This window comes from Strix aluco, chromosome 3 (genome assembly GCF_031877795.1).
Source record: "Strix aluco isolate bStrAlu1 chromosome 3, bStrAlu1.hap1, whole genome shotgun sequence".
Lineage (NCBI taxonomy): Eukaryota > Metazoa > Chordata > Aves > Strigiformes > Strigidae > Strix > Strix aluco.
The window spans coordinates 2,814,055-2,836,142 of NC_133933.1; the positions used below are offsets into that span (position 1 = coordinate 2,814,055).

The 22,088-nt window shown below is 44.0% G+C and overlaps 2 protein-coding genes across 9 annotated transcripts in view; one reads left to right on the forward strand and one right to left on the reverse strand.

The window, feature by feature from the left end:
• Positions 1-18,369, forward strand: part of REL (REL proto-oncogene, NF-kB subunit) — a 32,328-nt gene extending 13,959 nt beyond the window's left edge. For both annotated transcript variants that reach the window (XM_074817168.1, XM_074817169.1), the window contains exons 5-10: positions 10,059-10,199; positions 12,985-13,089; positions 13,402-13,614; positions 13,962-14,030; positions 14,139-14,213; positions 15,636-18,369. In XM_074817168.1, the coding sequence (XP_074673269.1) occupies positions 10,059-10,199; positions 12,985-13,089; positions 13,402-13,614; positions 13,962-14,030; positions 14,139-14,213; positions 15,636-16,426 (1,394 nt within the window). In that variant the 3' untranslated portion in view covers positions 16,427-18,369. The remainder of the gene's footprint in view (positions 1-10,058; positions 10,200-12,984; positions 13,090-13,401; positions 13,615-13,961; positions 14,031-14,138; positions 14,214-15,635) is intronic.
• Positions 18,163-22,088, reverse strand: part of PUS10 (pseudouridine synthase 10) — a 36,123-nt gene continuing 32,197 nt past the window's right edge. For all 7 annotated transcript variants that reach the window (XM_074817170.1, XM_074817173.1, XM_074817172.1 and 4 more), the window contains one exon: positions 18,163-21,261. In XM_074817170.1, the coding sequence (XP_074673271.1) occupies positions 21,223-21,261 (39 nt within the window). In that variant the 3' untranslated portion in view covers positions 18,163-21,222. The remainder of the gene's footprint in view (positions 21,262-22,088) is intronic.

A 22,088-nucleotide genomic window follows, 5' to 3' on the forward strand; every position in this document is an offset into this window, starting at 1 on the left:
ATATGACAGCTGATCTGTGGGCTGCTCGCAAAAAGTCATCCTGCTCTTCCCTCCATCCCTGGTCACACACCCCTACTACTTTCCTCACACCAGATACAGAGGCTGTGTGGCTACACGGTGAACGGACTCAGCAAGTTGCTCCAATGGAAAACCAACTTGCAGAAAAAGAAGAAAAAAAAAAAAACAACCCACAAGTGGTTTCCCCTCAGATCAACTTGCTAAACCAATTCCATCTCACAGCCATACAGTTGCTAAGTTCCATGCACAGAGGGGGTGGGGAGCACACAGCAAATTGGAGCGGGACCAACACCTCCAGCACGCGGGCACAACTGGGGGGAATTAGATGAAAAGCATCAATACCCCCAAACTATTAGCTGAGCATTATGAATGCAGTCATGCATTTGTGTAAGTGTGGCAAGAGCGTGGAGATTTTCCAATTTTTTTTTTTTTTTTTAATACCCACAGAAGTCTTGCTAAATTCGCATAAAACCCTTCTTGGAGAGTCGAGATTTCTGTCTAGCTTCAAAATACGTGTCCCTGAACTGAGGCAAAAAGAAGCGTGTTGAAAGTTATTACAGAATAAGAAATGGTTTAGATCATTTTTTTTTAGTTTCAAAACAGCTGTTTGGAGTCAGGCTGATGGTCCTAATGGTCCATCTAAACAATTATCCTAGTTCTGATAGTGTATGCACACAATAGCATCTCTGTTTACATGAGTTTAGTCCTTCAGCACAATGTAAACAGTTTTAAGTGTTTTAATTATTTTACCTTGACTCAGCCAGCTCTACCTTGATTTTAAACAAAAAAGGAAAAGTATTCTATTCAGTCCCCTTGGCTTTCTTTTACTCCATAAATAAAAAAAAAATGGGTTGACGTTTTCTCTTGATGTTGTGCAGTAGAAGAATGTGATAAAATCCCTTTTTGCACGTGTATTTCACCAAAGCAACTTTAGCAACCACGTTGTTAGCCCTGTTCCTAGCACTGCAGAGTGTCACAGTGAAGAAATGTTTACCTAAAATCATTTGACAGTACATTTTTACAGTGGTTGGCACATAACTCCAAATTCGCTAATCATTTTGGGGCGATTACCGCAGGTTGTGCTTGGTAGCATCACGGCAGATCCTGGCCTGCTTTCCACCAGTCCAGCAGCAGAGGAGACCACAGCCCTGCCCTGGCAGCAGGGAAGAGCCTTGTGTGGGTGACACACAGGGCAGCACCCTGCTCTGGGCGGGGGTTGTGCTGAGAAGGGGCCGCTGGCAATCCCCAGCCTGCGTAATTGCCCTTTGGCACTTGTTAATGTGTCAGCACAAAGCAGAGCCCATTGAGAATGACCTCCAGCTGCTCCAGGGCAGTCCCATGCTAAGTAGAGCTCAGAAAAGCATAGGACCAATGTCTAATAAAACAGGATTAGTGACAGAAGTATTTTTATATGTGTACTTAGTTGATCCAAACAGGGTTGCATTAGCAGCCATCGCCGTAATGTTCACTGCTTGATAAGATTGAAAGTTTTATGTATGGATTTAATTTGTTTTTCAAGGTCAGAAGAGTATCGCTACGTTCTCCAGGATTGCACAGGCTGTATTGTATCCTGCTTTGTGCTTTATTTATGTGGCTTCAGAAAGGCATCTAACTTCTCTATTTAGAGACGTTTCAGGGTTAGGTGCATCCTTTAAGCAGGTAGCAAGGTAGTGTTCCTCATTTCTTGCGTGAACATCATAAAAGAAATTTAATGGAGCTGAAAACTAGCCTTCAGGGTGTTTGTGTGTTGTTTTTTCTGTCCCACCTTGTTCTGGAACCGTCGCCATCCTGAGTCTCCTGTCGAGGCGGAGGTTCAGTATTGACCCTACTAACAGATGTGAAATGCCTCCAGCCTGCCAGCATGTGTATTAACTGTCTCGTCAGCAAGGCAGTGTCCGCAAAGTTGCGTCCCAAACTTCCTTGTGTAAAGGGGCCATCGTCTTCCGGGGAAGACAACTGGGATGGCAAAGGGAGAGAGTGAGCCCTAACACAAATTCTCTGGTGGTGTCATCCCTCCTCCACGCCTTCCAGCGTATGGTATGGATGCACACTGAGTCAAGGTCATAATCAGAACCAGTGGGAAGTTGCTTGGTCAAGCTGTATGGGTTTTTAAGGTCATTTTCTCCAGCACCCTCACCCGTGCTGTTAAAGCAACTGATGTCCACCTCTCAACTCCTGGCTGATAACAAGTTGGTGTTGCGGATCGTGCCGCGTGCCTAGCTGGAGCTGTCTGCATCTGAGTCATTCTGCAATCGTACCCGTAAGGCTGTTTCGCTATGAATTCCCCATTATTAGCTGGCAGCGTTTATCCCTTGATAAGTTCAGTACAGGCTGTGCACATTGCGTGCCTTCGCTAGGATGCAAGTCGGATGGGTGACTTGTGCTCAGGTCGCTCCTCGGGCGTTAGCCTTGTTTGAGAGAGAGTTGCTGTTTCCACGCCATCACTGGATGTGTTCATGTTCCGATGTGTTCACAAGGTACGTCCCGTATATTTTTGTCCTTTAATAAGCTAAATAATTCTAGTAATCTCTCTTGTCTCTCATCCGTGAGTGTACCAGGGAGATGGTGCGTGTAACTAGGACTCCTTGGCATGACGATGATATAAATAGCACAGCATCGAAGGAGCAGAGTTACTCCTCCAGTGGAGCTGGTCCATGTCTGCTTTCTAGGGTGTTTGTTTTCTTTTAGTAGCTGTTGAGTTGTGCCATATCCTTGTCTTCCCATGTGCTGTCTGATGTACGGCCAACTCAAATTAAAAGAAGAGCCAGTCTTCAGTTAAGAGCTTTTGTGGGTGGGTGTGACTTGACATAGAGACAACAATTGAGTTAATAACAACCCAAGTTAATTATCAATGAGGAAAAGCCCTAAATGTGTGCTTTAAATTTAGGGGAAAACTGTATTTAGCTCAGTATTGCAAGAGGACTAACCTTTTTCTAGCCAAATGGATGACAGTGTGAAAACCCTAGACTTGTCTTAGAGTGAGAAGCCCAGAGAATTGCCCAGGCAATTGATCAAGAGGTTATAAACGGGCTTTCCCTGGAGCTTGACACATGCTTAAGGTTCCTGTTTCTTTGTAATTGCTCTTGCTAATAAGCATTTAATTCATTTCTAGGCTCTCCCTTGTACCCCACGACTAATTCAGCTCCATTTGTCGCCGCAGTCTTTCCTTTGCCGTTTCCCCTTTCCGCCCGCGAGCTGCTGACCCCGTGTTGGCTTCGCGCTCGTCACAGTCTCCACGACACCCCCCCCCGCACGCCTCCGCGCTGCGCCAGGGCTCGTCCCCACACCAGTCGCGCTCGCTTCCCTCCCACGTACACAGTCACCCTCCCCGCAGCTTCCCCTGCACGCCTGCGCCCGTAGGACACCCTCTCCTCTGACACCACTCGCCCACATCGGCCAAGTTCGGCAGGATCCCCCCCCTCTCCAGCCCCCTGCTTTATTGGGGGGGCTTAGCGGGCCACGGATTACATCTGCAAAGACACAAAATGGCATGAACCAAAAGAAAACTCGTAGCAAGAATTCAGGAGTTGGGAATGGTTTGAAATTGGAAAGCATTAGAGTCCTTTCCCATGAATGCCTCAGATCTTACAAGAAACTTTAAACTTCGGTCCTTAAGTTAAAACAAATGTGTCACTCCCTCCCCTCCCCCCCCCCAGATTCTCAAGCTGACATTTGTCAGCTCTTTGAGAGGCACAGAGCAAATCCACTTGAGGAAAGCTAAATGTTCTGATCCTAACATGACTTTAGCTTTTACCTTTGGAAAGCCCTTTGTTCTTTCATTCCTCAGGCAAATGCTGCTTGCTGTCTATGCTGAAACGTGTATATTAACCTAAAAGACAGCCTGTTTTGTTTAAAAACTAAAAGGAAAATTACCAAGTAGAGACAGGAAAAAAGCTGACTTTTTTTTTTGTACTATAAACAGAAACTGCTAAAAATGCTCTAGAAATGTACAGAGGCTGATGGATATATTTACTTTAACCTGTTCCAATTTTACCTTTCAGATTGAACTTAAACCAGCCAAAGAACCCAGATTCAGAGAAATATTGTGTAGACAAAACAAGGGCTGAGTTTTGAAAGTTTTAATTTGCATTCCTGGTTCTTCCTTTGGCTTTTGTATGAGGCCAAGCCATTTGCCTTCCCTGCGTTTGTTTCTTCTGTAACACAGGGAAATGTAACGGCAGTAGTTTGGGCATTTACTGACTGTAGGTTAGCATCTGAATTTTAGTCATTTGCACTAATCAGCCCCCTGAGTTTTTGCTTTTTTAAAATGATTGAGTGTTGCTGATGCGTGTTCTGTCTATAGGTACATGCAAAGGTTTCTTTTTTCTGCAGAATTGACTGAAACTTACTTCTTCATGGCTCACAGAGGTATAAACCGGGCACAGGCGTATTGGGAGAAGAAACACAGCGCTGCCGCGGTCCTTCCCTCCCCTTGTTCCCAGCTTCTACCTCTCAGCAAGTGCTACTAGATGGTATTAGGCCTCTGGATGTGTAGAACAGCCTGGCCCATCATCCAGTACTGTGTGTCTGGTTGCTGAAGCCCAGGCACAAACCGAGCACAATATTCTGCTTTGGAGAGCAAGGGACAGATAGTACACCAGGACTATCTGCTCTTTCCTTTCTAGGAAATATGATTGTAGCTCACTTAGAAACAGCAAGTGTAGCATTAAACTAGCTGGTGAGGTCCTTTTTAGCTGTGTAGAGGCCAGCTGTAGGAGACACCAGTCAAATTCTTGGGCGGTTTAGCGTGTGCTGTGTTACTTGTCTGCTGTAGCCCTTCCTCAGGCCGGCTGCCGTATAGCCACACAGTCACAACTGAGGCTGCAGCACAGGCTGGGGGGAGTAAACTGAATCTGAAATGTATATCCCAGGTGCTGAGAAGGACCCGTGACTTGTGCCCAGTTTCCCCGACCGGTTGAACCTGGCACAAATCAGCAGCAGCCCTGGGAGAGGGCAGTCCTTCCTTTCACTCTTGTCTGTGTCCACCATTTCTCTTGTGCCAGGGCTAGCGGTCATGGGAACGACTGACTGAAAACAAGCCTTTTCCTCTTTTCTTCTGGCAAGTTAATTTTGAGCCAGACCAGTTCCTTGATCTGCTTCACCACATGAGAGCTAGTCCCTGTGTAAAAGTATTGCTGGAAATGAGGGTTTGGCAGAGCAAGCCTTTTACAGCAAAACCCCTGACATAGACCCAAGTTAAACTGATCGGTCGCTATCAGGGCTAAAGGGGAACCTTTGTGCTCCAGGAGCAAAACACTTGAGGCAAACCACTTCTGTGTCATCACCTAAATGAAACCGAGCTCCCAGCATATCCCTAAATTAAAAACCATCCATTTGCGTAAGAGAAACGGCAGAATACAGCTCATCGTGATTATTAAGGATGTGCCTTCCCGAGCGGTCTCCTTGGTGAAGTGTTTTTGTTTGCGAGAGGTCATTCTCTTTGTGTGAGATCTGGCGTGGCTCCCGTGGCCCCGCAGCCCCTCGTTCCGAAGGGAAGGTCACAAGATGTCCCTTGGCAGGGTGAACTGGTGTTCTCAGCGCAGCCCTCTCTGAATGTGTCACACCACGTCGTTTGCCCTGGAAGTTTCCATGCAGGTTAAGTTCAGATGCTGAAGTGCCTCCAACTCCCACCCACTCCAGAAGTTTCTGACATCATTAGTTTAGAAGTCGGGTGGAGGGCTGTGTGTGAGGACTCTGCTATTTCATCAGGTATCGCGTTACCAGTTAAAAAACCAAACGCTTCATCGCTTCTCTTCGGGGTTCAGAATAAACTTTCACTTTCCCTGTAGTATCACCTTATGAGTAAACATCAGAGCCCTTTATCCCCCAGTAATTTAATCAGATAAATGGTATTTTATTGGCCTTTCTGGATGTTGAAGACTTTTAAAATACTAAAAACCATTAGAAATTAATAAACGGGAACAAACAGGAGGCCTGATGCTATCGGCATCTTTAATTTTGTGCCCAAACTTGTAAATTGCACGTTGGTGGGTTGGACCCAGAAAGTTTCCAATTTTTTGTTACAGAAGGAAATCCAAGAAGTTCTACCATTCAGTAGACACTCAGTGGGGCACCTCTGGACTTTAGTGACATAACTCTTTGAGACGGGGACAACCTGAACCTAATGCCTGTGTTTTGCGTGAGCTGTTCAGATTCTCTAGCTCAGGTTGGAAGGGGTTCATGGGTTAGCTTGCATGGGATGTTTTTGTGCCCACGCTGGGATTATGTCAGTCTCTTCCCGTGATAGTAGATAATGGATTAGAGAATTATTTCAAAGGGTAATTATTTTTTAAGTCGGGGACTCAGCATTTCTTTCAGAAGAGTTGTAAACAGATTTATAAAGAAAGGATTTACTAGTTATTGTAGCGCTGTTCAGGTTGAACAGCTAATACTCCCCAGGATTGACTGTACCTCTAGACACTGCGTTTTAAATCCAACTGCCAGAGTCTTGGTGAATGGGGTTTAGTTTTCTTTTACCATTGTGCTGGTGGTATTTTAATGGATTTTTTGGCCTCGTGCCCCATGTTTACTTTAGAATTTTAATTCTTTTTAAATATTATTTTAATTTCTATGTGTTTGAGTTGCGAAATGTTACTTTTGAAAGCTTTCCTTCCCCTTATAAAAGAGCTGTGCTTACAAACATTCCTTCATCTACTCCTCTTTGCATAGATAACTACAGAAAATGAATTTCTGCCAGGTTAAGGCTAGTTTTTTATTAGACTGGGCCATCACAGAAGCATACCTAGATTGTTGGTTGGGTTCCAGCTCTTTCAGTTGGATTCATGTGAAGACAGTAAGGTGTGGTACCACACAGCGAGAAGCAGTCAGAAGAGGAAGTTGAACTCTTGCCAAAGACATAGTACTTCTTCCTTTTTATGTGTGGCGTTCGAGCCTTTTTTACCCTACCTGCTCCCAACGCGCTGCATCATGCAACGTTTTTTACTTCACGTGTGTAATGTCACTGGTTCCAGTCAAGCCGCTCGTGTGGAGCTCGCACAGGTTGATGGAGTGGCTACTCTTCTTCTCCAGTCCTTTCTGGTCCCAAAATCTTCAACAGCGTTTCTTAACTTTAATAACTTCAGGTTTGTCAGGTTTAACCCTGCCTGTTGTTCTTCTGTACAGAAGTCAGTGAAATAACACTGAATGACACGACCATCCTCCGTGCAGCTGCACTCCAGGCATTAGTCAGTGTGTTTGTCTACCTCCTTTTTGTTTGTTTTTAATATTCTTAAGGTGCAAGCCAGCATCTGTTCAAGTTAGTGGCTACTCTCAAACTGACTTCAGAGGGAGGAGAATTAGATGTTTGTTAAAAGTAACAACATTTTATTTTGTTTGGATGATCGTCTTTTAGGTGGGAATGTCCTATGTTTAGAAACTGATGAAAGCTGTACCTGTATAAGAACATGGAATCTAGCCTCTATGTATTTTTTTTTAAGCATGTCATCACAAGATGGGGTTGCAGCTGTCTTGTTCTCCTTTTTTGCTCTGTTATGTTCTTCTCATCTGGTTAAAAATAGCCCAAGAGGAATCAGTCTTGACTGAGCACTTCCTCTTTCAAACTACAGATTTTTTAAAAATTGTATTAAATCATTTATAAGAAAATGCAAATTAGGAGCAAGTTTTTTTGCTGTAATACAATGAGCTGTATACAGCAATTCTGTTTCTTGTGATTATTGGCACACCACACCTTTCCTATGTCAGGTGGTTAAACAGACTTATTGGGAATTTGCAGAAGTTCCTAGTATAGGAAGTGATGTAATTTGAACATTAGTATTACTAATTTTCTCCATATCTATTGTTTTTTTGTATTTATAGAGTTCTCTTAAGCTTTAAGCCTGTTATTACTTGTTTCTGAGGAAGAGGCTGCCGTGCCTGTGGAGAACATGGCGCAGGACTAGTGCTGCTTTTAATGTGTGAGACAGACTTGATTGCACAACCACAAAGTCCGTGCTTTTGATTCAGAATCAAAAGCCGGATCCAGATTTGGTGCTTGGCTTCCATCTACAGGGAGTTGACTTAGACAAAAGTATTGAATCTCTATGCTCAATTCCATTTTGAGGAGGTTGGAAATTTGACTGCTGCTTGGCCTCTCTGGCCGGATCCACACGGTCACCGATGGCTAATACAACACACGAGCGTAAGCCGCCTTGATGCCAGAGCGTCCTTGGGAGCTAATTGCTTGCTGGCAGTGGTGGCAGAGCATGGCTTAGACTCGCCTGAGCTGCTGGGAGCAAAGCAGCATTGCACTCCTGACGATCCCTTCTGCAAGGTGCAGTTTAGAGAATGCGCTTTCCTTTTTTTATTCTCTAAATCAGGCTGTTACCAAGAGGCAGTTGGGCTGAGGAGTCTGCCAAACCTGAGTTAGACTGAACAGCTGTCTGTTCCAAACCTGTTTTCTAAAGATCCTATTTCATTAAGTTAGCAGGTCAACTAAAGTGCATGAAAATCATAAAAGTCAAGTGCATGAAAGCATAAAACTTTGCTCTGTGTGTCTGGTAACACAGCCACCAACCTGCAAAGTGCACACTGGCAGAACTCCCTTGGGCACCAACATTTCTGAAATTACGAGTGTAGTTGCTGCTTAGTTTTGTACTCGCTGGTGTTATTTGTCTTGAAATATTGCAGATCATGGACTTGTGAAAGGGAAAGGTGACTCGATTTCTTTTTACAGCAGAGGCCAGGAGAAACTGAGATATTTAGAGCACAAGAAAGACTAAAAATGCCAGTGGAAAGTATTCTGAACTCAGTGCATTTATTATTTCACACTATCAAAAGGTAAAAGGAAGAAATCATTCAAGTGGGCACTGCGGAATCCCACTCATGGCAGGGTGGAGACCAACCCAGTGATAGTGTTAAAGGTCAGAGCTTTGCAATCTAATCAGTACAGTGTGATCCCCAGCTTTCTTATCTCGGGCACCTTTAATCTTTTATTCTTGCAAGAGGCCTTTGAAAGGGCAGGGGAAGGAGTGAACTTGAGAGGTGGTGATCTGTTGACTTGGCACATGTTCGCTTTAGGTAATTGCGAGGAGTATCTAACTACACTGAACTGCTGCTTCGAAAGCTTTTGGAAAGGAGAGCCACTTCAAATGATTTTAATTATCAGTACTTCTACTTAAATGAAATTAAATCAGTTTCTCATTTTGCTAGCATTGAATGTCAACATAATAGTTTAATGTCAGACCTTAAAGGAAAGCATCGAATTCAGAGAGGGCTGCTTTTCCTAGAATCGCCCATTAAGCTGGGAGTACATGAAACACACAGTAATGATTTCCCAGGTCCTATGTCTTCTTCACCCTTACACTTATTTTAATTACAAAACTGAAAGCTGGGCTTGGGTTATGCGTTACTGTGTTTTACGCTGGGAGGAATATGTATGGAAATGGATCCTTTCCAGCAAGGGTTTGCTTGTTGTGTTATGAAATTTATATCATAATGATACTGCTAATGACTATTCTCAGAGGTACAGAAGTGACACAGATGTTGATGGGAGGGCGGAGATGGTTTGTGTTGTTTCGGCTTCGTTCTTGCCCCAAGAACTGTCTTCTGATTATTCTTCCATCTCACTTTCTAGAGGAAAATACCATATAGCAGGAGTGTCTCACTGTTGCAGAAAATCTTCAGCTATGTCCTAGGATTTATTTGTACTGAAATATTTCTCTTCAGCAGCAGCAACCATTTTATGATTTTTATCATGCAGAAACGAGAGAGAAACGTGTCCAGGGAATGACTTTTAAACTATAGATACATGAAACTGGTCTGGAAGGCAAGGTGAGGAAACCAGATGCAAGAAACAGCTGGAGAACTAGGACAGTTTAGCCTTGCTTGATGAAAGGAAAGCGTTAAAGGTCTCTGCATCATTTGTTGTGTACAAGGAATTTATTCATGCAGCCCCTGTAAAGCTTGTAGGGACTATGGGCACGTTTCGTCTGCCTTGGCAACGCCATCTCTTCTACCAGTGGAGGTTCATCCTCAGTTTCTTGAAGAATTAGTGCTGGTTTTGATGACTAATCCTCAGTCTTGTCTTTCCTTCTGCTGTTCAGTGCCTGAAGAACAGCTGCACAACATCGATGAGTACGATCTCAATGTCGTCCGCCTCTGCTTCCAAGCTTTCCTCCCTGACGAACACGGCAACTACACGTTAGCTCTTCCTCCTTTGATTTCCAACCCCATCTATGACAACAGTAAGTACCGACTCAGTCATATGTGCATTTCTTTTTTTTTTCCCTTTTGTTTTTCTCTTTTGCTTGGGCTGAAAAATGCCAGGTCAGTTTCTGAGGTCTGTGCCCAGTCTTTGGGGTCACTTCTGTGGCTTGGGACTGCTAGATGCACGTCTAACTCACGGCAAGTCAGTGAGCATATACTCAAAAGATGATCCCGGGTGAAGCGTTGGTTGACCAGAGTAAGAATTGTCCGTCACATCCACGGACTCACACACGGGTGCTTTCTCAGCCCTTGTTCACGTATCACAGTAGTGATCGCAAGGAAAGGCCTGCTCCTGATGTGCCAAGTGATTAAAATAAGTAGTAGTGAGATGGATGGCTGCTGTAAGGCTGATCTGTTCTCCAAGGGTGGCCTCAAAAGTCTCTTTGTACCCATGAGGAGTTTTGCCTTTGCCTTCTGAGGGCTCTGGAACAGGACTCTCTCTTGAGATTTAGTCGGAAACTGTCTTAACGCTGATAGATCCTTTTTGTATCCCAGCTGGTTGCTGTTTTCACTGTATCGGTAGGTAACGAGGGAACGTTTGATGATGCTCTGGGAAGGTGCAGAAGTAGGTGAAACACCCCTTCTTGGCGCCATTTTCCACATTCTACAAAACTGGACTTCTGTATGGCTTTGGCAGGTCACTGCACTTGAGGATTTTAGCCCTCAGTGTGTGCTGGACTTCTCTGGTGGAGAAGAATAGAAGCAGAGCTTTTAATGATTGGAAACCTTTTGGCAGGGGGGTTTATTTCTGCAGTGAAAGTATTTCCATGCTGAATACTTCAGTCATTACTTGAACAGAAACTACTAAAACGAGGTCTGCGTTTTATAAAGTGGGTGTTAGAATGGTGTTGCTGTGGGCATAACCGTAATGAAAATGTTGAATATGAACTCAAGTGTGTTTGGTATTTGTAGAGTCTCTTCTAGAATTATCTAGAAGTGGGAACTGAGTGCATTGTGCTATTGAGAACCCGTGTAGTACTACAGCAATTAGGGATGAGATAAAATTGATGTACAAGATTTGCAGCTATGTCTCAGATGCCATTTAGAAATGTGCCAAATCATGATTACTCGTCTATGGTGATTGACGTCAGGCTTTGCTAAGCTGCTGAAATGACAGATAGCTGTGTGGTGGGGGAAGCTTGGTTTTTTAGTGTGGGTTTACGTGGGCAGCTTCTGATATACTATAGGTATCTAAAATCCTCCGTGTAACGTAGCAGCAGTGTAAATAAAACAGTGTCTAAACTGCAACCACAAATCATGAAAATTATGCCGCTCTTGTCTGGAACAGCAGTTTGAGATCTGAATTTCTTTTAGAAATGTTAGCCTTTTAAAACCTGCTCTGTCACACAGAACTGGGTATGGTCTAAGGTTATAAGTTTAGATAAAATGGTATGGTACAATGGGCGTGGAAATCTTAGGGTGTTGCATTTCAAGCTTGCTCAGATCTGTTGAGATTCAGGAGCAAAAAGGTATCCAAAGCTTTTCTGAAAATCAGCTTGCACGTTTTAAAGCTAGTATTTTCTTCACTTTCTAATACTTTGTAGTCTGTAGCTGCTCTGGATAGTAGAGATACACAAGAATAATACGAACATAATATAGAGGCAATCACATCAGCAGACTGCAAGTGTATGAAATTCAGTATTACAGGCACCTTTTGTTTTCAGTTGCTTATCATATGAACTAGTTTTGAACCAAACTTTCCCAAACTGTGTATCTTACCATGCTGAAAACTCTTGGGAAGAGTCAGATAAAGCCGCCAACTGTTTCTGGGAAATGTGGTTCGGGAGAACATGTTGTTCTGCCCTTGTTGAAAGTGACGTGATTTTGGGTGAGAAGCTTGTTTTTCTAGGGATTTGTTACCAGGAGTGTGCTTTTGGGGAGTGAGAAACAGGAATTGGGCAGGAGTTGAAGCAACAGGGAGGCAAGGACGTGGACGGGGGGAGATGGGAAGTGGCACAGCGCGACAGGCCACGGAGAACATCTCCCTGTGAGGCTGGTGCCACGCTCGGCCTTCATCCGGGGCCGACAGCGGAGAGTGGTGCGTCCATGTCTGCTGGCGTTCGTGTTTCTTTCCTTTATCCTCCCTTCTAAACTCCCGCTGAGCAGACCTTCCTAAAAACCTGTTAAAAGGACACCGAGTGCCATTCAAGCATACAGAAGTGAAACAAAGGTAAAATTAGGCTTCTTGCGATTCTTACTTTACCCTTCCTGCGAAAAACGCACAATGACGCTATCAATCATATGATCCTGTGCTGTTTCTGGGTTTGTTTTGTTTCCCCTCCCTTCAAAGTTTCTGATTCATTCAGCAAATGAAGTGGTGTGTGTCATGTAGTAAATGAGGCTGTAGCACCCACTTCTCCTCATAATAATAGTAATAGCTGCAGATAGTAACTGCGTAATTGGGGCCTGGCCTGAGGTTACCAGGAGCTCTGTTTTAAGCGTACCTGTACAGTACCATGAAAGATTGGGCAGGAATTGACTCAAACCGAGAGTCTAAAATAGGTTACTGAGGGAGCGAGGGGCACAGCTGCACGGGTTTCTTGTGTCTGGAGGCGAGCGGCCGCGAGCTGCAGGATCAGGGAACATCAAGCCCTGCTTCTGAATTTCCTGCACGGAGCGACTTGTTCCGTGTGGGTCTCGGGGTGTGTCACACTCCTGCAGCTGTTGCCTTCCCTTCGTACGCCTTAACTCCCAGCACCTCATCTTCACTAGCGACCAAGTTACAGTAATTCTTGATCATCAGATTTGCCTGTTTGTTTCCAGGAGCTCCCAACACCGCAGAATTGAGAATCTGTCGTGTGAACAAGAACTGTGGGAGCGTAAAAGGAGGAGATGAAATATTTCTACTGTGTGACAAAGTTCAGAAAGGTAATCTTGACTAGGTTTTTTCTTTCCCTTTGTCCCAAATGGCTGATGCTACCACTTTCGAGCCAGGGAACTGAAGCCCTTCACCACACTCCCGTGTAAGTGGCTTGGTTTTGTAGCTGGGCAGAAGAGCTTTCAGGTTCAAGAGCTCTCAGCACGTCTGAAAGATGCTTGGTGCCTTTAAAGTCGAGGCATTTACTTTGCATCTGAATTCTGGGTCAGGCTCCTTCCTTTGTTCCCTTTCTCCCTTTTTTCTGCTGCACTTTTTCAGTTGTTCTTCAGCTTAACAAGCACCTTCTGTTTCTAATGAACTAGATGATATAGAAGTCAGATTTGTCTTGGACAACTGGGAGGCCAAAGGCTCCTTCTCGCAAGCTGACGTTCACCGTCAAGTCGCGATCGTGTTCAGAACGCCACCGTTTCTCAAAGACATCACCGAGCCCGTCACGGTGAAGATGCAGCTGCGAAGACCTTCAGACCAGGAAGTCAGTGAACCTATGGATTTCAGATACCTGCCAGATGAAAAAGGTACGGTTCCAATTAGCTGAGTTTCTGAAAAGCCATTATCGGTGCAGAACTCGTGTTGATAATAATCAGTAGCTTATTTAGTAAAAATTCTACAACACTACTTCTACAAAGTAGATTTTTTTGGTTTTTAGAAGTAACAATAGTCAGTTTGTTCCCTCTTCCAATGAAAAGACTAAGAATTACTGTTAATAACAGTGTCTGTTTGTCAGTGCTGTCCTGTCTGAAATATTTTCTTTAAATATATCTTACAACAACTAGGTGCCACTAGTATAAGTTTTAGAAAGCTCCTTTGCTAATTAGATCCAAGAGAAATGTAACGCTTTTCCCTTCCACTCCTTTCGCTGTAGATCCGTATGGCAACAAAGCAAAAAGGCAAAGATCAACGTTGGCTTGGCAAAAGCTCATACAGGACTGTGGTAAGGAAAATATCTGTCTTTTTCTTGTTTGAGTAAACTTACATTTGGATGGAGTTATTTGTATAAAATGAAACATTCAGTGTACACTCACGCTCGCTTCCATCGCAGGACCCAACGCGACGGAGAGGCCCAAAGTAGCTCCGTTCCCTGCTGTCACCCCTGAAGGGAAGCTGATTAAGAAAGGTGGGTTTTTGCTTGCAACCCAAGAGTGTTTGAAACAAGTAAATGTCCAATTGCTGTAGGGAAGGGCTGGAGCTTTTTCAGGGGGGACTGAAGTTCCCAAGGCAGCAGTAGTACCTGCCTCTTACTTTCCCTCCTCCAGATCCTTCTCAGAGCCTCTCCTGTGCCCCTTTGCACAGGAGAGGGCTACACCTTCTTCCTCTTTAAGCATTGCTCGCTTTCAGCCTTAATTTAGATAACTGCTGATTTTTCTCTGTGCTCAGATACTCAGCCCTTCAAATGTACGCTCGGTTGCCGGCCTTCCCTCCTCTTTGCTTGAAATTCTGATGTTCTCTTGAGGGTTTCTTCCTGTAAGATGCTGGTACTTTTGGCTATACAAATGAAACCCATCAGTTCTTTACTTAAATGTTGCTGTCGCCTTCAGCACTGGCCATAGCGGGGTGAGGTGGATAGTTGTCTTGCTGCTGCCCAGAAACCTGGGGTGGTTCTGCTGATCGAGGATGCCAATTAAACTCAGACACTAGAGTGAAAAGAGTAGGCTGATCTCATGTTAATCAAAGGATATAACTAAAAACTACAGAAAATAAGCAGTAAGAAATACAGAATAGTACACTTAATTGTTACTACATACAGTTAAGCAAGGCAATGCACCTAATCATTACTACACGACAGGGAAAATAGTGATTAAGAAGGACCCATCACCACTTGCACACGTTACCAACATCCAGACCTGCAGTCACTGGGCAGCCCTGGCTGCAGCAAGGATTTGGAGAACCTTTCCCTGCGAGTGGGAAGTCCTACGCAATGCGTCCATCCGTAGGTGAAGCATCCAAAGTCGTGGAAAGAGGGTCCAGCCTTATATACAAAAATCAGCAAGTCAGAATAACTGGCACCTTTGTTTTGAGCAGAAACATCTGGTTTCATCCTCCTGTTGGATTCCACCCAAAGTCTGCTCAAGGCTGGGGGGGGGGAGAGCGAAGGGAGTTTCTAACAAGGCCAAACACTTGGGTTCTCAGCCTTGAACAAGGCAAGTTGGATACACATTCTCACAGCGTTTCATCCTCGCTACTGATTACATTTTGTCTAAGTCTTTCACTAGTGAGCATACATATTTCATTAACGATCAGATGCTAATAATTAATGCTAATGGTAATACAGATTTTACTAATTAACAGATACTAATAATAGATAATGGTTAGTGGTGAGGTTCATCTAGATGTCAGCTTTGTTTCGGGGCCTATTATTCAGGCCCTAGCACGACAGCGGTCCAGCCTGGAGAGTTGTTATGCAAGTATGAAAGTGCAAATGCACATCTAATCTTACTGAAATAGCGCTGGTTTTGTCTGGCTTTTTACCGCTTGTAATTTTAGAACATATAAAGAAACGGCATTAAAACGCAGTCGCGTCTTTCTTCCCTTTCCCCAGAACCAAACATGTTTTCATCCCCGCTGCTGATGCCGGGGCTAGGAACCCTGGCCAACACGAGTCAGATCTACCCCGTTTGCAACCAGATGGCCCACGCGGCGCCGGCGGGGCCGGGGAAGCAGGACCCGCTCCCCTCGTGCTGGCAGGCGCTGTACAGCACCCCCTCTTCGGCCGGCAGCCTGCTGGGCGCCCACCCGCCCAACAGCTTCGCGGCAGCGGACGCGCCTCAGCCCTCCGCTCAGGGCAGCGGCGCTCTGCCGGCTTTCCACGACAACCCCCTGAACTGGCCTGATGAGAAAGATTCGGGCTTCTACCGGAATTTCGGCAGCGCGAACGGGATGGGAGCGGCGGCGGTGTCGAGCGCCGAGATGCAGAGCGTTTCTAGTAACAGCGTGGTGCACCAGGCCCATCCCGCCAGCGTCTCCACGGCCAGCCTCGTCAGCATGGAGACCGATGACATGAACTGCACCAGTATAAACTTCGAGAAGTACAACCCGGTGTTAACCACGAGCAACCCCAGGCAGCAGCTCCATCAGGTGCCTCCGGCATGCCCGCCCGTGGCACCCCCGGGCAGTGCGCCTTTTAATTCGCAGTCTAACTTAGCCGATCCAGCGGTTTACAGTTTTATAGACCAAGAAGTTTTAAACGAATCCAGACTCTCCGCCAACCCGATGCCAAACCATCAGAACAGCATTGCTGATAACCAGTACTACGACACCGACGGGGTCCCCGCTGACGAGCTCTATCAGTCTTTCCCCTTTGAGAACATATTACAAAGCTATAACCATTGAGCCAGCGGCGTGGGGCTGGAAGCGGGTGGTACGTAGCGCTTCTCGGGTGGCTGGCTGAGTGAAGAGGAGGAACTTACCCTTCTGGAGTCCCTGCTTTCTCTTTCAGAGTGTTACTGTGCACGTTGCATGATATACCTTAAGGTTATGTATTACAGCCCAAAGACTGGTGCCCCTAAAGAAGAGAGGTGGGAGTAGGGTTTGGGGTTCCGTACCTTAGAAGTACCTTGTATACATATTTTTATGCTCTTGGAAAAGGGAACTGTTAACACTTAAATCTTCCTTACCTTTGCGGACTGTCCAAGCTGGCCTCTTCAGAAGGGTTAAAAGTTCAAATACTTCACAGAGTTCAAATTGTTTGAAAAATAACCATTTTGGCTATGAAAATCAAATTCAAGTTTTGACAGGACAGAAATTAGGAAGAAAACCCGCACGTGGGCACTCTAGCTCAGACTCACCTAACAATGTTAAAGTTTTCCTCCACTTACTTGAAAGGTTGAGGTTTCTTCCCTTCTCTCGTATAAAATACTCTTCGCCTAAAACAAGATCATGCATTGATTTTTTTTCATGTTTTCACCACACTCCATTTGCTTTGAAGGCAAATTGACTCTAAAAAATTTTTTTAATGACTATGTCATTGTTAGATATATTTTAAAAGACCGGAAGGTTTGAGTTTTTAAGTAGTCCAGCTCTGTTGTAAATGAATCACTGCACAAAAGAATGAACAGAAAGTAAGGACTTCTCTGCACTTCATCCAAAGTGCACTATTTTAAGTGACAAACCGCTGTTGCTTTAGGAATGGAGCACGCTGTAATCTCTCTGGTGTGTGTGTGTGTGTGTAGCTGTGATGTGTGTGTTATTTGGAACTGCAGAAATATGTTGAGCCAAAGCATCTACCTATTCTTTCCTCAGGTATCCTGGCAGTTTCCTGCTATGCAAGTGACTGCTTAAAAGAAAGCTCAGATCCTGGCTCCCCCCCACAAGAAAGCTTTGGGGCAAAGCCGGAGGCTGTTTGGTGCAGCCTCATCTCGATGCTCTCTATGAACAACTTTGGGCCATTTCAGTCAGGACTAATAAAAAACACTCCTCTCTAGTCTATCTCTGAAAGCAGAACTTCCTCCCTTCTGCCTGTTTCCCAGTCTTCGTTCTTAGCCTTGAGTTGCGAGATGTTCAGTGACAACTCGCGTGGATGTAACTGGCTAAGGTGGGACACTCTACTCTGCATTATAGGGCTTTGCTACTTTATTATTATTATTTTTTAAGAAGCAACAGAGCAAGATATAAGTATTTCTTAAGTTATACAGCTGTTTTGTATGGCACATAAGGCTTAAGAATCTAATTGTTACTGTTAACTGCACCATGGAACGAAGCAATAGAAAAAAGCAGTCTGATACACAAAAAAAATGAAAAAAACACAACCCCAAAAATCCACTCGACGTAGTTGTACACGAGGCAGAAAGGAACTCCTGAAAACCTCTGTGGTTTATAGGAAAGCAATGACTCCTTAACTGCAGTAATTCGTTGCTTTCAGAGCAATAAGGTGCTGCTGCTGTAATGCATTACACCAATTACACGGGTTTGACAGTACATGCTCCCCAGACAAGGTGGGGAAGAGATGAAGTTTGGAAAAACTGCTTCCCCTAACTCCAGGTACACAACATGATGAACTGACTCCCCACGTTTTAAAGCAGTTTCTCCTCTGCAGTCTTAAGTAATAGAAAGATGAAAGAAATACAAAGAAAGTTTAAAATGTGTTGTTTATTCAGTTCTTTTTTTTTTTTTTTGAAGTTCTCAATTTTAAGTATATTAAATGTAAACATTTTACTCACTTCATAGAAAGCTCTTTATAGTACAATTTGTTTTTACTGTATAATTAAATATTTTCAAAGTTCTGTTTTCCTTTGTAAACGAGTTGGTTTGGTAATTAAAAAACTGGTTATACTAAATACTCGGCTTCTACAACCTTCTCAGATTCATGACGTCCCTCACCGCAGGAAAGCCTGAGAAACGGGAGAAGGTAGGTGATGGGTTGCTTATCTTGGGGTTTTTTAGAGTATTTTCTGCTCACAGGTACTGTTGGCCTCTACAAAACCTGAAGCCATGGGTGCAGTAAGGGGTCGTCTGCACTTGGCATTTTTTTCTGGCAGACTTTTTAGTCAGGGGGGCAGAGAAAAGAGATGCTTTCGTGCTCAGCTGGAGCTGTGCTGCTGGTACAGCTTTCTCTGGGTTGAGCTAAGCTGATGCAAAAAAAAAAAAAAAAAAATTAAAATGTTGGAGGGGGCCATTATAGGTGAGCAGTTGTTTGGGGAAATAGTGGCTTTATTTTGAGTCCTTCCAGTGCAAAGAAGGATGGGGCTAAGGACACCAGACCTCATTTTCTAGTATTTTTCACATAATGTGCTAGAAAATATCTACCTCTTTCACACGTGCCTGATATACAGGATGAAATCTTATTCTCACTAAAAGTCCTATTTGAGTACTTGCAAGTGGGTATTTTACTTTTAAAAATAAGATGAAGGCCAAAGTAAAACATTAATATGACGGCTGCAATATTCATTCCAGGTGATGAGAGTTCCAAGTGTTTACCTTGTATTAGAAACTGCAGACTTTAAACAAAGTTCAAAAAGCCAGATTACATCTCCCATTTCCATATTTTCACAGGATCACTGAACAGCAACTGTCTAAAAAGCTGTAGAGATATTTGCATCATCAGCTCTTCCCCCCCCCCACCCCTTATTTGGATACTTCAAATTTATCATAAAAAGAACCAATTTGGGAATTTTTGGCGGACGGCTCTGCACTGTATGGAGGAGATTAGACTCAGCTCGTTAGTGTAATCTTTATCACCCTGTTTATCTGCACTTTGCTTGTTCACATGACCTCCACTGTCACCACGGTGATGTACACTAGGGCAGGAGCAGTGGTTTGTGCTGCTTCCCCCTTGGAACAGCCCTTCTGTTTGTCGTGTCCATTGTGCAGCCTTGTTGACATTTTTTCCCTTGTAGTTTATGGAATTTATAAATCATATTTTAGCTCACTTCAAGTTTCAAGAAATCACACAGATACGAGACTGAAATCCTCTTTTGTTTGTTTTCTGAATTCAGTTTCTTAAGTTTTCCATCATTCATGACACTTCCTTTCTTAGTACAGATCGTTATCTGAGGCAACTACTCCTGGAATCTCTTGCTCATAACGGCTTTAAGATTAAAAACAAAAAAATATTGCTGTCTGAATCAAGTTCCTATTATTTTGGTGTTAGACAAAACAGGAGCTTCTGAACCACTGCTATACTTAACGTTGGTGGACTAGGAAGACAAACGATGAGAGACAACTTTTGACAGCCCATCACAGGCAGAGTGTATAATATTTAGACTTAATTTTTCAAAATCAGTTTTTAGGATCTCTCTGACAAACGTATCTATTAATGCCTTTTTGAGCCTTCAGCCAAAGTTATCATGCAGGTGTTCTATGGTGAGGTCCTGGCACCGCTGAATTGGAGGTAAGGTATCTCAGTAATCCTCACTGTCCCCAGTGATTTGTCTTGGCAAGTATTACTCTCTTTATTTCTGAAATGTTAATTAATGAAGAGCCCTTCAATTCCAAACCTTAATTTCTTGTCGATTAGTTTAACTCTCTTCTGCACTTCAGGCAAGCAGAATCATCTTCCTCATAGATTAACATGATACAGAAGTGGCTTTTCCTAAAGATGGAGGTGGTGCTTTGTATAAAACGTTTAAAATCACACAAGTTCAGAGAAAAACTCTGGTCTTCCCTACTCCAGGCATGTTCCCAGGCAATGTTCAACCTTTCCAGGAATCGATCCAAGGCTTGGTACTAGAAAAAAGTGTATAATGCTACAAACCAAAGCTTTTCATCTCTTAATACCAACATTGTTCGGTACGTTTTGTATTTGCCTGCACTTTGAGGTTCCTGGTATTCCTTTTTTTCTTTAGATTTCCGTTGTGCACCACTGCCAGGAGTTCCCAATCTTTTTATATACGGTGACTCAACGGGGGAAATCCTATGCCTGAAGAGGACTGTAACCAGGCCAGAGAGCTGCTGAGGCCCCAAGTACCTCAACTGTTGATTCTAGGAATCAGTGCTGATGTTTTTAAATTAGAAGAACTTGGTTTTAAGTGCAAAGTTTTCCTCTGAAAACTGTTTCTCCCTTTGAAAAGCACTTTGTCTAGGAGACAAATTTGCCCATCTCTAAACCTGACCCTGACCAACAAGCCGTCGGCAGAGAGCAGAGCATCGCCTCGTTGCAGGCACTTTCAGCATCTCCCTGACTTTTGGGAAATGCTCCTGCATAAACAGTGCTCAGAAAAAGAGTTAGGGCTGGGTTTTAGGTAACTCGCTGCTACCTGCATCCAGACAAGAAAGCTGCAGCATCCAATATAAAAAGAGTTTAAAAAAAAAAATCTGTCTCGAGGGAGGGTTGTTTTTAATTTAAACATTTTCAACTACTGCAGAAAGCATACTTGATGTACTTGCTCAGTACACCATTTGCACATGTTACACCATTTATCTTAACTGTTTTTTAAAAAGACTCATTATCAATACATGAGCTTACCAAAAGCCTTTTGTGCACAGAAGAAATTAAAATAAGGCTAGAGATTGAATGAACACTACCTGTTCCAGAGTGCTTAAAGTTGATTCAAATTAACAGGAGCCTTTGGCAGATCAACATGATCCAAATATTTAACAGAAATACTTTGTAACCGAGCTGTTACTACTGCGCAGGGTTCGGTAACCAGCTGCTGACACAGTTGCTGCTTCTTCCTCGTCCCAACTTGAAGTTAATTATCCAGGGCTGGAGGCCAGTCAACATCAACAGACTAGAAGAGCAAGAGGGGGGGAAAAAAAAAATAAAGAGGCAAAAATCAACAGACTTGGTATTTTACATATATAAAGAGACTTGGTATCAGAACTCTGTGCTTGTCAGCTATAGGCTAATAGTGGAAACAGGAAATAAAGTAAATAAACTAAGAGAGAGGGGACAAGACAAGCAGGAGCCCGTGGTCTGAAACAGCCGCCTCCTTCTAGTGGCTCCACGGGTGTCTGGAGAGAGCTCCCTGGGAGCTGGGCTTTCTTCATAAAGTGGCATCCTTGTACCTGCCAGCGTCATTTGATGTTGGGCTGCATTTCCAGGGCGTCAAGAACTGTTAATTAGAAACGTGATCCCCATCTCCATCTTCTACCCATCCTACAGATGGGGTGTGAGGATGTGAAAGAATAATAACCTGTTGATTGATACCACAGAAATATTCAGGTGCTGGGCAGTGCAGGTGAGGATTGAGTGGAAAACCATCACCTGTCCCCAAATCTGCCTCCTCAGTAAGGAAAACTTAAAGAATAAGCTGTCAGGCTTATTAGGTGCAAGAATTATCTTCGAGACATCGTTAACAGTCATCCTGACTGTTAGTCAAAAGGGACAGAACATGCCTGACACTTTGTTAGAAGCAAATGCTGTAATTACTACAACTTATGTCGTTATTCCCTGGCCTCCCTGAGGCCACGTCGCCACTTCCCTTCGGGCATAAACCTGTTGCTCACCCTCTTCCAAAAGCAGCAGGCCCCGCGCTGCCCTAGTATCACCCTTTGCAATCGCAACGCAGGGATCGCCACACAGCACGTTGAAGCCTTGGCTTCAAGACTGCCTACA